Source organism: Aquarana catesbeiana, linkage group LG01 (assembly GCF_042186555.1).
Source record: "Aquarana catesbeiana isolate 2022-GZ linkage group LG01, ASM4218655v1, whole genome shotgun sequence".
Classification (NCBI taxonomy): Eukaryota; Metazoa; Chordata; class Amphibia; order Anura; family Ranidae; genus Aquarana; species Aquarana catesbeiana.
This window is the reverse complement of record NC_133324.1, coordinates 407,142,341-407,159,005: the sequence shown is the minus strand read 5'-3', so window position 1 is coordinate 407,159,005 and position 16,665 is coordinate 407,142,341. Positions and strand designations below refer to the sequence as shown.

The 16,665-nt window shown below is 42.5% G+C and overlaps 1 protein-coding gene across 1 annotated transcript in view; it reads left to right on the top strand.

The window, feature by feature from the left end:
* BRD10 (bromodomain containing 10) overlaps positions 1–16,665 on the top strand; it is a 73,875-nt gene that overhangs the window by 25,135 nt on the left and 32,075 nt on the right. Inside the window, exon 3 of the mRNA XM_073635186.1 lies at positions 1,501–2,897. Coding sequence (XP_073491287.1) covers positions 1,501–2,897 — 1,397 coding nt within the window. The remainder of the gene's footprint in view (positions 1–1,500; positions 2,898–16,665) is intronic.

Sequence of the window (16,665 nt, the reverse complement as noted above, 5' to 3'; positions counted from 1 at the left end):
GCGTGAGGAGAAGATTGCTGATAACTGGGAAATCCTGTTTACATTGTGATCATCTGTGATTGGACACAGCTGATCACGTGATAAAGAGCCACCGTGATTGGATCTTTACCACAATCTGTGATCAGCTGCATCAGAAGAATGCAGCGGTCACATATCACTGCCAATGCGCACCGCAGGGGGCAGGCAGGCAACGCGAGCACAGAAGGACGTCCTATGATGGCCTTCCGGCAAAGTGTGACCCTGCTGTAGCTGTCATACGGCGGCAGGTTGGCTCTCCTGCACGAATCGCCATAGCTGTACGGCAGCTCGCGTAGGCGTAATGACGGGCATGCCGACGGCGTCACACACTGCGGGAGCGTGCCCGTGGGCCAATCGTACTCTGTCTATTTCCAGTCATCGGGAACAGTGATCTTTATCATGTCCCTGGCAGCCCCCCCCCCCCCCCCCTTACAATTAGAACACAGCTAGGGAACACCGTTAACCCCTTGATGGCCCCCTAGTGTTAACCCTTTCCCTGCCAGTGTCATTTTTACATTAATCAGTGCATTTTTATAGCACTGATCAAGATAATGTCACTGGTCCCCAAAAAAGTGTCATTTGGGATCAGATTTGTCCACCGCAATGTCTCTGTCCCGCTAAAAATCACAGATCGCCACTATTGCTAGTAAAAAGAATAACAAAAAAGTCCATAAATCTATCCCATAGATTCACTTTTGCGCAAACCAATCAATATACGCCTATTGCGTTTTTTTTTTGTTTTTTTTTATTACCAAAAAAAAATATCTATCTATCTATCTATCTATCTATCTATCTATCTATCTATCTATCTATCTATCTATCTATCTATCTATCTATCTATCTATCTATCTATCTATCTATAGATAGATATATCTTGGCCTAAACTGATGAAGACATTTTTTTTTTTTTAAATATTTTTTGGGATATGTATTAAAAAGTTTTTTCTTCTCAAAATTGTCGGTTTGTTTTTTTTTATAGCGCAAAAAATAATAACCGCAGAGGTCATCATATACCACCAAAAGAAAGCTCTATTTGTGGGGAAACAAAAGGACGTCGATTTTGTTTGGGTACAGTGTCGCACGTCAATTGTCAGTTAAAGCGATGCAGTGCCGTATCACAAAAAATGGCTTGGTCATTAAGGGGGCAAATCCTTCTGGTACTTAAGTGGTTAAATAGCTGTCTGTTCTCTAAAAGATGGCCTATTTTTTAACAGTTGCTGATGTATATCTGCGGTCTGACCCATTCAGCTGTGACTCCAAGCGACCAGAGGAGAATTCAGTGTAAACCTTGTCTACTTAGCAGAAAGCTGGGCAATGTAAAGTGGGATTGTGCTTCATCTGAAGTCTCATAAATGCTATAATAGCGAAGGGGGATGGAAATGGAAGACTCCATGCAGGATTATTTATACAAAGGTGCAATTGTGCATTAACAAATGCAAAAATGGTATACAGACATGTTGTATTTTCTTTTATGTCTACACAGACTTAAAGAACAAGAGCGCAAGGAAGCAGAGGAAGCTAGCCAAAAAGAAATGGATGAATGGGACAAAAACCTCCTGGCTCTTGCTGCACCTTCATGCATGGAGACAATGTGGGAAATACCAGCCATAGGTCATTTCCTTTGTTTAGCACAGCAAATATTAAATCTTCCTGAAATAGTATTTTATGAACTAGAAAGATGTTTATTCATGCCTCAGTGCAATGTATTTTTGTCAAAGATAATGACTTCTTTATTAAGCCCTCCACATCGCAGACCAACTTTACACCGTAGGCCTAATCTCCTATACCGAGCTTGGGAAGCAGCACTTAGGCAGAAGGTTCAGCAATGGTATACAGTTATAGGTCAGGCAGAGAACCCTGAGAATTGTGCTGAGAAGCTTGGACTGTGTTCTCAATTCTTCAAGGTCCTTGGGGAAGTTAATCCTCTTGAGCAAAAAACATTTCATGAACTGACATTTCAACAGAAGGTCTGGTTACTTAAAGGTCTTTGTGACTTTGTGTATGAAACACAGATCGAAGTACAGGATGCAGTACTTGGACAGCCAATCCATGAATGTAGAGAAGTGATTTTAGGTTATGATGTTCAAGAAAATTCCTATATTCACTTCCCACAATTTTGTGGTGCAGATGTGCGAGTATACAAACAAAGGCCATTGAAAGCCCCCGAGTTTCCTATCCCTCCAATTAAAATTAAAAGAACACCGCGAGCAAGATTCCGTAGATCCAAATGTAAATTTACAAAAAAGAAAAACGGTCAGTTTAAAACTGTTAGGCCAGTAGTAGCTCCTTCCTCAAGGACTAATGTGGAGCTAAATGTTGACTATCATGGAAACTGTCATATGGACAGTTGTGTGAGTAGCACAAAGCTTGATGCAAAGACAGTCAGGAAACATGAAGATGGAGATCCTTGTGACATAAATAAGCCTGGCTCTTGCAAAGAGAACATAGAAAAGCCTAGTAGCCCTGGAGAACTAGTGGGTTACGGAGAACCCCTGAGTCCTGGAGAAATCAGGATTCTGGAAAATGTAGAGAAATATTCAGATACTGCCCTTCTCAAAACTGACACTAGTCCACTGAAAGAAAATGCACTTAAAATGTTTCAAGTCCATGTGAATGGCAACCACACCAACAACACTGAAGGCTTTTGCCACCGAGTGGCGATGGATATTATTTTAGATCATTCTGCACTGAACCATGAAAAACTGAAACTTCGGAGAGCAAAAAAGAAGAAGAAGAAGAAAAAAATGAAAGATCTTTTGGCAGAAAATACACAGGGTAGATATGAAAATCTTCAAAACACATTTAAATCTTTTAAGACTGAAATGCATAACAAATTGTTGCTTAACAAAAAAAGAGCCAAACACAAGAAGCACAAGTCTGGTAAGTTTCGTAAAAATGATTTGGTCAACACTAACTTGCCATCTTTTTTTCAGGTTGTGAACGAGGTAGCCATTGTGATTTAAAAAAATAATAATTATTGTATATACACACATGCATACAAACGTGGACAAATTTGTTGGTACCTTTCCACGAAAAAGAACCCACAATTTTCTACTGAAATAAGCTATCGGTGTTTATTTTATATTTCATAAACAATCAGACTTTGCTTCTCTTTTTCTTGTGATTCAACAGAATATTTTGGCTAAAACAAATTACAATGGCATTGACAAATGTAATATCCTTAAAGCGTATCTAAGCCCAAAAGAAAAAGTGATCCAGCAGTTAGAGGGCTGAAAAACTGAGGTGATTCCACGCAAATGGCTGTTGCTTAATTTATTTTTTATTTTTGTGAGAACTGCAGCCCCTACTAATACAGCTACCTAAGTAGAGTCTAAGATGATAAGTATATGAGGGTAGTAGGTATGGCAATGCTCTAATATTTTTAAATGTGTGGTGCTCTTTAAATAAAAGTGAAAGAAATATAAATCCCTGGTGCTCTATTTATTTAAAGTGTTTGTAACCCTAAAAAAAAAATAAAACAAAAAAACAGAGATCCTATTTCCTTATAGCAAATTAACCAACACAATGCTTGTGTTGTCTAATCTGCCCCTCTCTAAACTGTAAAAAAAGCAGGCTTATCCTGCCACTTTCTGTGTCCCCCTCTGTGATCTGACCATGATAATCATGGCTGCTGAGCCCTGACTACAGTGGTCAGCTTACATACCTCCGTCATCTGCAGCTCTGCTCTGTCCTCCTCCCTCCCTGCCTGTCGGCTCCTTGTCTTTGTCTCTGTCTCTGCCCCTCCCTCCTGCCACTATTATTAAAAAATAAAATTACCAATTGTCATGAAAATGAAGCTTGTAAATGCTGTTTTACAGCTATCTTCAGGCCGGTCTGCTACTCCGATCCAGGGCCACGTGACCTCCCTGGCTAACGTCAGAGGGAGATCTCTGCCCCTCCCGCAGTAGCCCTGGATCGGAGTAGGAGACTGTCTGGGAGTCACGTGACCTGAACATAGTTGTAAAACGGTATTTACAAGATCCGTTTTAGAAAGAAATGTACCCTGTGTGTTATGCCTCGCTATAATAAAGGGGCTGGCAGTGAAATACATTTCTGTGATAACACTTTAATTCCAATTTGGTATCTAAACCTCAGTGTTACCAAAACTTATTCATTGGAATGTATTCTATTCATTGAATTTGTAATGTGACAGGTGCTCTTGTTGCTCAGAAACACGTGACTGGCCTGAACATAGTTGTAAAACGGTATTTGCAAGATCCGTTTTAGAAAAAATGTACTATGTGTGTTATGCTTCGTTATATTAAAGGGGCTGGCAGTGAAATACATTTCTGTGATAACACTTTAATTCCAATTTGGTATCTAAACCTCAGTGTTACCAAAACTTATTCATTGGAATGTATTCTATTCATTGAATTTGTAATGTGACAGGTGCTCTTGTTGCTCAGAAACAAATAAAATGACAAAAATTCATAACATTTGATGTGCAAAATAATCCTTAATTGAACAATACTTGCAATTTAAAGTAACCAGTGCTCTTTAAATCATGTAACAGGTACTCTTCCATCGTGCATATCACAACTTCATGCTTGTGCTGGTGCTTCACTTTGTGCTCCCCCTATGGTACTGCAGTCACCAGAAAGCTCTACCCTCTAGGGGTATCTCAGATTCACAGTTTATGCCACTGTAAAGCAGACCCATATCCACTAAAAAAGGAAGGAGAGTAGAGATGCATAAAGGCTTGGATCTGGGTCGGCTACACAGTGGCATAAACTGTGAATGTGAGATGCCCCCTAGAGGGGAGAGCTTTCTGGTGAGTGCAGTACCATTGGGGGAGCACAAAGTAAAGCACCAACACAAGCATGAATTTGTGATATGCCCGATTGAAGAGCACCTGTTAGAACTGCACGATTCTGGCTAAAATGAGAATCCACGATTTTTTTGCTTAGAATAAAGATCACAATTCTCACGGCTAAACATCATCTATCACATTATACAAAAAATTGGGCTAACTTTACTGTTTAGTTTTTTTTTTGGGGGGGGGGGGGGTTCCAAGTAATTTTTTTAGCAAAGAAATACTGATTTTAACTTTGTAAGAAACAAGTGTCAGCAAAAGGTTTTGTCTTTAAAGCGGACTTCCACCCATTTTTTAGTGTATTAAAAGTCTGCAGCTACAAAAATTGTAGCTGCTGACTTTTAATAAACAGACACTCACCTGTCCCACGGTCCAACGATGCGGGTGCCCGGAGCCTCGCTCCTTTCCCCCTCCTCTCCGCGGCGCCGTCATAGCAACTGTGGGCACCTGGCTGTGACAGCTTACAGCTTCATGGCTGGGCGTGCACTGCGCATGCACGAGTCGCGCTGCGCTCTATTGGCCAGGCAATCTTCTGGGACCTGTGACATGTCCCAGAAGATTTCAGGGAGGGGGGACCTCCTAGGGGGATAGGAGTCGCCTAGGCGTCCGAGAATCGGAAGGAGGAAGTGGGACAGGAAGTCCCTCCAAAAAGAAGGTACCCACTCCCCCCCTCCAAGAAAAAATTATGTGCCAAATGTGGCATGTAAGGGGGCGAGGAGTGCTTAAAGCGGAAGTGCCACTTTTGGGTGGAACTCCGCTTTAAGTGGTTCAATTTCCCTCATTTACAGACCGAAGTTCATTCCTTTGATCTAAGAACGAAAAGTTACAATGTTTATAGTTATCTACCAGCGGGGACAATGTTGTGGAAAACTTGGCAGGCTGCCCCGTTTTTTTCTATTGAGCAGACAACTCTCTACACTTGTTACATTAACCACTTAAGGACCGCCTAACGCCGATTTACGTCGGCAAGGCGGCACGGGCAGGCAAAATCACGTACATGTACGTGATTTGCCTCTCGCGGGTGGGGGGTCCGATCGGACCCCCCCCCGGTGCCCGAAGCGGTCCCGTTCTGTTCCCCGGCGATCCGAGATGAGGGGGAGGCCATCCGTTCGTGGCCCCCCCCTCGCGATCGCCGCCGGCCAATGGGAACACTCCTTTGCTGCTGTATGCTAAACAGCAGCAAAGGAAATGATGTCATCTCTCCTCGGCTCGGTAGTTTCCGTTCCAGCGCCGAGGGGAGAAGACATCAATGTGAGTGCACAACACATACACACACAGTAGAACATGCCAGGCATACAAAACACCCCGATCCCCCCCCCGATCGCCCCCCGATCCCCCCCCAATCACCCCCCCCCCCCTGTCACAAACTGACACCAGCAGGTTTTTTTTTTTTTTTTTTTTTTTTCTGATTACTGCATAGTGTCAGTTTGTGACAGTTACAGTGTTGGGACAGTGAGTATTACCCCCCTTTAGGTCTAGGGTACCCCCCTAACCCCCCCTAATAAAGTTTTAACCCCTTGATCACCCCCCGTCACCAGTGTTGCTAAGCGATCATTTTTCTGATCGCTGTATTAGTGTCGCTGGTGACGCTAGTTAGTGAGGTAAATATTTAGGTTCGCCGTCAGCGTTTTATAGTGACAGGGACCCCCATATACTACCTAATAAATGTTTTAACCCCTTGATTGCCCCCTAGTTAACCCTTTCACCACTGATCACCGTATAACCGTTACGGGTGACGCAGGTTAGTTCGTTTATTTTTTATAGTGTCAGGGCACCCGCCGTTTATTACCTAATAAAGGTTTAGCCCCCTGATCGCCCGGCGGTGATATGCGTCGCCCCAGGCAGCGTCAGATTAGCGCCAGTACCGCTAACACCCACGCACGCAGCATGCGCCTCCCTTAGTGGTATAGTATCTGATCGGATCAATATCTGATCTGATCAGATCTATACTAGCGTCCCCAGCAGTTTAGGGTTCCCAAAAACACAGTGTTAGCGGGATCAGCCCAGATACCCGCTAGCACCTGCGTTTTGCCCCTCCGCCCAGCCCACCCAAGTGCAGTATCGATCGATCACTGTCACTTACAAAACACTAAACGCATAACTGCAGCGTTCACAGAGTCAGGCCTGATCCCTGCGATCGCTAACAGTTTTTTTGGTAGCATTTTGGTGAACTGGCAAGCAAGCACCAGGCAGCGTCAGGTTAGCGCCAGTACCGCTAACACCCACGCACGCACCGTACACCTCCCTTAGTGGTATAGTATCTGATCGGATCAATATCTGATCCGATCAGATCTATACTAGCGTCCCCAGCAGTTTAGGGTTCCCAAAAACGCAGTGTTAGCGGGATCAGCCCAGATACCTGCTAGCACCTGCGTTGTGCCCCTCCGCCCGGCCCAGCCCAGCCCACCCAAGTGCAGTATCGATCGATCACTGACACTTACAAGGCACTAAACGCATAACTGCAGCGTTCGCAGAGTCAGGCCTGATCCCTGCGATCGCTAACAGTTTTTTTGGTAGCATTTTGGTGAACTAGCAAGCACCGGCCCCAGGCAGCGTCAGGTTAGCGCCAGTACCACTAACACCCACGCACGCAGCATACGCCTCCTTTAGTGGTATAGTATCTGAACGGATCAATATCTGATCCGATCAGATCAGATCTATACTAGCGTCCCCAGCAGTTTAGGGTTCCCAAAAACGCAGTGTTAGCGGGATCAACCCAGATACCTGCTAGCACCTGCGTTTTGCCCCTCCGCCCGGCCCAGTCCAGCCCACCCAAGTGCAGTATCGATCGATCACTGTCACTTACAAAACACTAAACGCATAACTGCAGCGTTCGCAGAGTCAGGCCTGATCCCTGCGATCGCTAACAGTTTTTTTGGATGCTTTTTATTGAACTGGCAAGCACCAGCGGCCTAGTACACCCCGGTCGTAGTCAAACCAGCACTGCAGTAACACTTGGTGACGTGGCGAGTCCCATAAGTGCAGTTCAAGCTGGTGAGGTGGCAAGCACAAGTAGTGTCCCGCTGCCACCAAAAAGACAAACACAGGCCCGTCGTGCCCATAGTGCCCTTCCTGCTGCATTCGCCAATCCTAATTGGGAACCCACCACTTCTGCAGCGCCCGTACTTCCCCCATTCACATCCCCCAACGAAATGCAGTCGGCTGCATGAGAGGCATTTTTATGTGCTCCCGAGTACCCCTACCCAACGAACCCCCCCCAAAAAGATGTTGTGTCTGCAGCAAACGCGGATATAGGCGTGACACCCGCTATTATTGTCCCTCCTGTCCTGACAATCCTGGTCTTTGCATTGGTGAATGTTTTGAACGCTACCATACACTAGTTGAGTATTAGCGTAGGGTACAGCATTGCACAGACTAGGCACACTTTCACAGGGTCTCCCAAGATGCCATCGCATTTTGAGAGACCCGAACCTGGAACCGGTTACAGTTATAAAAGTTAGTTACAAAAAAAGTGTAAAAAAAAAAAAAAATATATATAAAATAAAAAAAAATAGTTGTCGTTTTATTGTTCTCTCTCTCTATTCTCTCTCTCTATTGTTCTGCTCTTTTTTTACTGTATTCTATTCTGCAGTGTTTTATTGTTATTGTTATTGTTATTGTTATTATGTTTTATCATGTTTGTTTTTCAGGTATGTAATTATTTATACTTTATTGTTTACTGTGCTTTATTGTTAACCATTTTTTTGTCTTCAGGTACGCCATTCACAACTTTGAGTGGTTATACCAGAATGATGCCTGCAGGTTTAGGTATCATCTTGGTATCATTCTTTTCAGCCAGCGGTCGGCTTTCATGTAAAAGCAATCCTAGCGGCTAATTAGCCTCTAGACTGCCTTTACAAGCCGTGGGAGGGAATGCCCCCCCCCCCCCCACCGTCTTCCGTGTTTTTCTCTGGCTCTCCTGTCTCAACAGGGAACCTGAGAATGCAGCCGGCGATTCAGCCAGCTGACCATAGAGCTGATCAGAGACAAGAGTGGCTCCAAACATCTCTATGGCCTAAGAAACCGGAAGCTACGAGCATTTTATGACTTAGATTTCGCCGGATGTAAATAGCGCCATTGGGAAATTGGGGAAGCATTTTATCACACCGATCTTGGTGTGGTCAGATGCTTTGAGGGCAGAGGAGAGATCTAGGGTCTAATAGACCCCAATTTTTTCAAAAAAGAGTACCTGTCACTACCTATTGCTATCATAGGGGATATTTACATTCCCCGAGATAACAATAAAAATGATTTAAAAAAAAAAAAAATGAAAGGAACAGTTTAAAAATAAGATAAAAAAGCAAAAAAATAATAAAGAAAAAAAAAAAAAAAAAAAAAAGCACCCCTGTCGCCCCCTGCTCTTGCGCTAAGGCGAACGCAAGCGGCGGTCTGTCGTCAAACGTAAACAGCAATTGCACCATGCATGTGAGGTATCGCCGCGAAGGTCAGATCGAGGGCAGTAATTTTTGCAGTAGACCTCCTCTGTAGATCTAAAGTGGTAACCTGTAAAGGCTTTTAAAGGCTTTTAAAAATGTATTTATTTTGTTGCCACTGCACGTTTGTGCGCAATTGTAAAGCATGTCATGTTTGGTATCCATGTACTCGGTCTAAGATCATCTTTTTTATTTCATCAAACATTTGGGCAATATAGTGTGTTTTAGTGCATTAAAATTTAAAAAAGTGTGTTTTTTCCCCAAAAAATGCGTTTGAAAAATCGCTGCGCAAATACTGTGTGAAAAAAAAAAATGAAACACCCACCATTTTAATCTGTAGGGCATTTGCTTTAAAAAAATATATAATGTTTGGGGGTTCAAAGTAATTTTCTTGCAAAAAAAAAAAAACTTTTTCATGTAAAAAATAAGTGTCAGAAAGGGCTTTGTCTTCAAGTGGTTAGAAGAGTGGGTGATGTGTGACATAAGCTTCTAAATGTTGTGCATAAAATGCCAGGACAGTTCAAAACCCCCCCAAATGACCCCATTTTGGAAAGTAGACACCCCAAGCTATTTGCTGAGAGGCATGTCGAGTCCATGGAATATTTTATATTGCGACACAAGTTGCGGGAAAGAGACAAATTTTTTTTTTTTTTTTTTTTTTTTTGCACAAAGTTGTCACTAAATGATATATTGCTCAAACATGCCATGGGAATATGTGAAATTACACCCCAAAATACATTCTGCTGCTTCTCCTGAGTACGGGGATACCATATGTGTGAGACTTTTTGGGAGCCTAGCCGTGTACGGGACCCCGAAAACCAAGCACCGCCTTCAGGCTTTCTAAGGGGCGTGAATTTTTGATTTCACTCTTCACTGCCTATCACAGTTTCGGAGGCCATGGAATGCCCAGGTGGCACAAAACCCCCCCAAATGACCCCATTTTGGAAAGTAGACACCCCAAGCTATTTGCTGAGAGGTATAGTGAGTATTTTGCAGACCTCACTTTTTGTCACAAAGTTTTGAAATTTGAAAAAAGAAAAAAAAAAAAAGTTTTTTCTTGTCTTTCTTCATTTTCAAAAACAAATGAGAGCTGCAAAATACTCACCATGCCTCTCAGCAAATAGCTTGGGGTGTCTACTTTCCAAAATGGGGTCATTTGGGGGGGTTTTGTGCCACCTGGGCATTCCATGGCCTCCGAAACGGTGTTAGGCAGTGAAGAGTAAAATCAAAAATTCACGCCCTTAAAAACGCTGAAGGCGGTGATTGGTTTTCGGGGCCCCGTACGCGGCTAGGCTCCCAAAAAGTCCCACACATGTGGTATCCCCATACTCAGGAGAAGCAGCTAAATGTATTTTGGGGTGCAATTCCACATAGGCCCATGGCCTGTGTGAGCAATATATCATTTAGTGACAACTTTGTGCAAAAAAAAAAAAAAAAAAAAAAAAAGTGTCACTTTCCCGCAACTTGTGTCAAAATATAAAATATTCCATGGACTCAATATGCCTCTCAGCAAATAGCTTGGGGTGTCTACTTTCCAAAATGGGGTCATTTGGGGGGGGTTTGTGCCACCTGGGCATTCCATGGCCTCCGAAACTGTGATAGGCAGTGAAGAGTGAAATCAAAAAGTTACACCCTTAGAAATCCTGAAGGCGGTGATTGGTTTTCGGGGTCCCATACGCGGCTAGGCTCCCAAAAAGTCCCACACATGTGGTATCCCCGTACTCAGGAGAAGTAGCTGAATATATTTTGGGGTGCAATTCCACATAGGCCCATGGCCTGTGTGAGCAATATATCATTTAGTGACAACTTTTTGTAAATATTTTTTTTTTTTTTTTTTTTTGTCATTATTCAATCACTTGGGACAAAAAAAATAAATATTCAATGGGTTCAACATGCCTATCAGCAATTTCCTTGGGGTGTCTACTTTCCAAAATGGGGTCATTTGGGGGGTTTTGTACTGCCCTGCCATTTTAGCACCTCAAGAAATGACATAGGCAGTCATAAACTAAAAGCTGTGTAAATTCCAGAAAATGTACCCTAGTTTGTAGACGCTATAACTTTTGCGCAAACCAATAAATATACGCTTATTGACATTTTTTTTACCAAAGACATGTGGCCGAATACATTTTGGCCTAAATGTATGACTAAAATTGAGTTTATTGGATTTTTTTTATAACAAAAAGTAGAAAATATCATTTTTTTTCAAAATTTTCGGTCTTTTTCCGTTTATAGCGCAAAAAATAAAAACTGCAGAAGTGATCAAATACCATCAAAAGAAAGCTCTATTTGTGGGAAGAAAAGGACGCAAATTTCGTTTGGGTACAGCATTGCATAACCGCGCAATTAGCAGTTAAAGCGACGCAGTGCCAAATTGGAAAAAGACCTCTGGTCCTTAGGCAGCATAATGGTCCGGGGCTCAAGTGGTTAATGAAGCAGTTATGACAACTTTTCCCTTTTGGCATTAAGGTTTTACGTAAATGAATAAAATCTGACCACTGTAAGCACCCCTGTCAGTGTTAAATGGTTTGTCTCAGCCCTCTAACTGAAAAGTATATGAGTATATTTTTAAATGTGTGGTGCCCTTTAAATAAAAGTGAAAGTAATAAAATTCCCTGGTGCTCTATTTAATTCCAATTTGGTAGATAAACCTCAGTGTTACCAAAACGTATTCATTGGAATTTATTCTATTCATTGAATTTGTAAAGCGACAAGGGCTCCTGTTACTCAGAAACAAATAAATAAAATTACAAACATTGATAACATCTGATGTGCAAAATAATCCTTAAGTGAACAATACTTGCAATTTAAAGTTACTGGTACGCTTTAAATTAGGCAAATGATCAAATATTAAAAATAGTCCTTAAATGAATGATCAGTAAATCATGTGACAGGTACTAGAGCTGTACGATTAATCGTTAAAAAAAAATCGTGAACTCAATCTCAATTCAACCCCCCCACACACACGATGTCTATACAGAATTTCCCGATTCGTTGAATAGTTCAGGGCTCTGCTAATCTATTTATAGCATCCTCCCCAACACAAAACTTAGACTGCTTTTATCATGTGACGGAGAACTTGTCAGGAGTTATCAGGCTGATAACAGAAGAACAGAGCAGGAAACAGCAGGGACATAGTGCTTTGAAGAGAGATAACAAAACACTGAAGATATATGTGCCAAGCTCAAATTTCATGAATAGGGTTTACATCCACTTTAAACTTTTTAATAATATTTTCAACTGTAGTCACAGGAACATTAAGCTGCTGAGAGATGGTTGTATATGACTTTTACATTTGACATGCTGGACTATAACTTACTTTCTGATCTCCTCAGACAACTCTTACCTTTGGTTTATTTGGTCATGTTCAGTGTGGTGCACACAATGATAACAAAAAGCAGACTATTTTTCTCCATTTAAGAAGACTGTCAGATCAATTAAACCATTAAAAATACAAAAGCTGTTTGATACTAATAATGGAAAACACTTCAAAATATCACCAAGATCCAATTATTTACCCATTATTTACAAACAAAAGTTGGGACACTGTAAAATCTACATAAAAACAGAATGCAATGATTTGCAAATCTCATAAACCCATATTTTTTTCACAATAGAAAACACATCAAATGTTTAAACTGAGAAATGGACCATTTTAAGAAACAAATGTTATTTTGAAATTGATGGCAGCAACAGGTCTCAAAAAAGTTGGGACAGTGCAACAAAAATCTGGTACTAATACCCCATACACACTATTAGATTTTCTGCAGATTTTTGTCTTCAGATTTACCAAAACCATATAATATGAGGCCCTTGCACTACAAGGTTTTGGTAAATCTGAAGACAAAAATCTGCAGAAAATCTAATAGTGTGTATGGGGCTTTAGAAAGAAAGTGCTGGAAGAACATTTTGCATCTAATTATGTTAATTGGCAACAGGTCAGTAACATAATTGGGTATAAAAAAGAGCATCTTAGAAAGACAGAGTGTCTCAGATGTAAAGATGGGCAGTGGTTCACCGATCTGTGAAAAGCTGTGTCTAAAAATTATTGAACAATATCAAAATAATGTTCCTCAACATAAAATTGCAAATACTTTAAATATATAATCATCTACTGCAGCGGTCCCCAACCTTTTTGGCACCGGGGACTGGCTGTGTGGAAGAAAATATGCTAAGGCCTGGGGGAGGGGGGAGGTAGCGTTTTTTGGTGGGCAATTTGTTGGGGCAATGGCTGGTGTTGGCGCTTCAATCATCACAGCACCATGGTTGATATGGTGTCAGGATGATTGAAGCTCATTATTTATATTATTACATTGTAATATAAGATGAAATAGTTCAACTCACCATAATGCAGAATCAGTGAGAGCCCTAGGCATGTCACTTGCCACCAGATGCAGCTTGTCACTTGCCACCATGGCCTGACAACAGATGTAGCTTGTCACTTGCCACCATGGCGTGCCACCAGATGAAGCTTGTCACTTGCCACCATGGCGTACCACCAGATCCAGCTTTTCACTTGCCACCGTCACCTGCCACCAGATGCAGCTTGTCACTTGTCACCATGGCGTGCCACCAGATGCAGCCTGTCACTTGCCGCCATGGCATACCACCAGATTCAGCTTGTCACTTGCCACCGTCACCTGCCACCAGATGCAGCTTGTCACTTTTCATGCCACCTGCCTTTGGATGCAGCTTGTCATTTGCCACGTCGCCTGCCACCATATCCAGATTGTCACTTGCCACGTCGCCTGCCACCATATCCAGGTTGTCACTTGCCACGTTGCTTGCCGCCAGATGCGGATTGTCACTATCCTGCCACCAGCTGAAGCTTCCCACTGTTGCCTGCCACCAAAAAATACCAGATGCAGCTTGTCACTTTTTAAATGTAAAGCCAATTTGGTGGCAGGCAACAGTGACAGCAGAGAAAGAGGCTTCTCTCCCCAGCTTTTCAGCACATGTGCATTGGCTGGGTCCCAGAGTGAGGGCAGGCAGTGAGAGATGATGTAATCTTTCTGCTGCCCCCGGCTGCACAGTGAGGGTGGAACTGCGGTGATGCAGGGCGGGCGGTGAGTGTTGATGTCATCTCTCTGCTCTCTCGTCTGCTCGCCCACCTGCTGGCTCTCTCATGTCGCCCACCCGCCTGTACTCTCGTCCACCGCACTCGCAGCCCAACTGCAGAGAGGCCACAGCCCAGTGGTTGGGGACCCCCAATCTACAGTACATAATATCATCAAAAGATTCCAAGAATCTGGGGAAACCTCTGTGTACAAGGGACAAGGCCCTCAGACAGCACATCATTAAAAACAAGCATGATTCTCTGATGGACATGACTGCATGGGCCGAGGAAATCAGTTGTCATTGTCACAGAAATCGCTGTCTGTGAACACAGTAAGCCTTGCTATCCAAAAATGCAAGTTAAAGCTCTATCATGCAAAAAAAAAAGAAAAGAGGCCATATCTGAACATGATCCATAAACACCGCCATCTTCTCCAAGGAAAGGCCTTGCATATTTTAGCAGGACAAGGCTAAACTGCATCTATGATAACAACATGGCTTCATAGTAGAAAATTCCGGGTGCTTTATTGGCCTGCCTGCGGTCCAGACTTTAAGGTCTCTTTCACACGAATGATCCGTTCAGGTCGGCTTGTCAGTTTTTTAGGCGGACCTGAACGGACGCTCCATAGACCTCTATGGAGCGTCGGATGTCAGCGGTGACATGTCCGCTGACATCCGACCCGCTCCGATCCGAAAAAGTGCGACGGAGGAAAAACCTACTTTTCCATCCGTCTGCGGATTGGTTCGGGTGACAACGGACTCTACCGTCCTTCTTCATCCGATCCCCCACAGGGGAGAGCGGCGCTCTGACAGGTGCAGCGACGGACCTGTCATCTGCCTGCTCAGTGGGGATCGACGAAGCAATCCCCTGCTGAGCAGAGCGGGCTCCGTACACGGATACGTCCATGTGAAAGAGCCCTAAACCAATTGAAAATATTTGGCGCATCTTTAAATGAAAAATACAACAAAGACCGAGGACTGTTTAGCAGTTAGAATCCTATATCAGACAAGAAAGGGACAACATTCCTCCCTCAAAACTCCAGCAACTGGTCTTCTCAGTTCCCAGACAATTAGTGTTGTTAAAAGAAGAGAGGATGCTACATTGTGGTCAACATGTCCCTGTCCCATTTCTATCAATTTCAAAGTTAACTTTTGAACGTAATTCATTTTTTTTCTTAACCAGTTCCTGCCCGGCCAATAGCAACTTGACCGATCAGAGTACCTAACTAGTACCATGTGACCGCTGTGACCAAGCACAGCAGGTCTCATTACACTTGTACTTGTAGTTGTAATTGGTCAATTTGATTACATGGTAAAGACAGGGCCAATCACAGCCCATCTGTACCAATCACAGCTAGTCACAACTAAGCAGACAGATTCAGTTTCATTCAGTAAAATGCTTGCTTATAGCAATGTAATGCATTGCTATAAGCAAACATGTGTAGAAAAAAAAAATCCTGATCACTTCCCCAGAGTACATATAATGTTACTAAGGTAACATTATATTGCTCTGGTCGCAGTGTGTTAATAAAAATTGTAAAAAAAAAAAATTATAACTTTAAAAAACCTGTCATGCCATTTACTAAATACCTTGGACTGTCTAGTTTCCAAAAAGGGGTCATTTTGGCTAGAAAATAAAAAACCCAGTGGTGATTAAATACTACCAAAAGAAAGCTCTATTTGTGGGAACAAAATTATAAAAACACTTTGGGTTAAGTGTTGCATGACCGCGCAATTGTCGTTCAAAGTGCGACAGTGATGAAAGCTGAAAATTGGCCTGGGTAAGAAGGTAAAAGTGCTCGGTATTGAAGTGGTTAAAATGGTAATTTCTCTTTCTTTAAACCAGTGGTTGTCAACTTATGAACTAAAGGGGGCCTCAAATGTGGCCCCTGACATCACCAAAATAATAATGCTTTAGAGGGCTGTTAGAAACTGCAGACCTAATAGAGGAAATGAGGGTCAGAGAGTGTGGACAAGATACATTGTTTTTGGCTGGGGATATGCTGCAGAAGACAATATGAAAATGGGAACGTGTTACATGAGGCTAGTAGGGATCAATGCTATTACCCGAATCAGTGTTCCCACTAAAAACTGCTGAGGTCTGAGGGCTGCACATCAAATACTAAAAGGCACTAGGGGTTTAAACATTTCATGTTTTCTATTGTTAATAAAATATGGGTTTATGAGATTTGCAAATCGTTGCATTCTGTTTTTATTTAGATTTTACACAGCATCCCAACTTTTTTGGAATTGGGTTGTATAATCATTTCTAGGGGTACCAATAAATTTGTCCAGGCGTTTTAGAATATCTTTGTAGAATAAGCAGTACTTTCTCTTTTCACTTATTTGT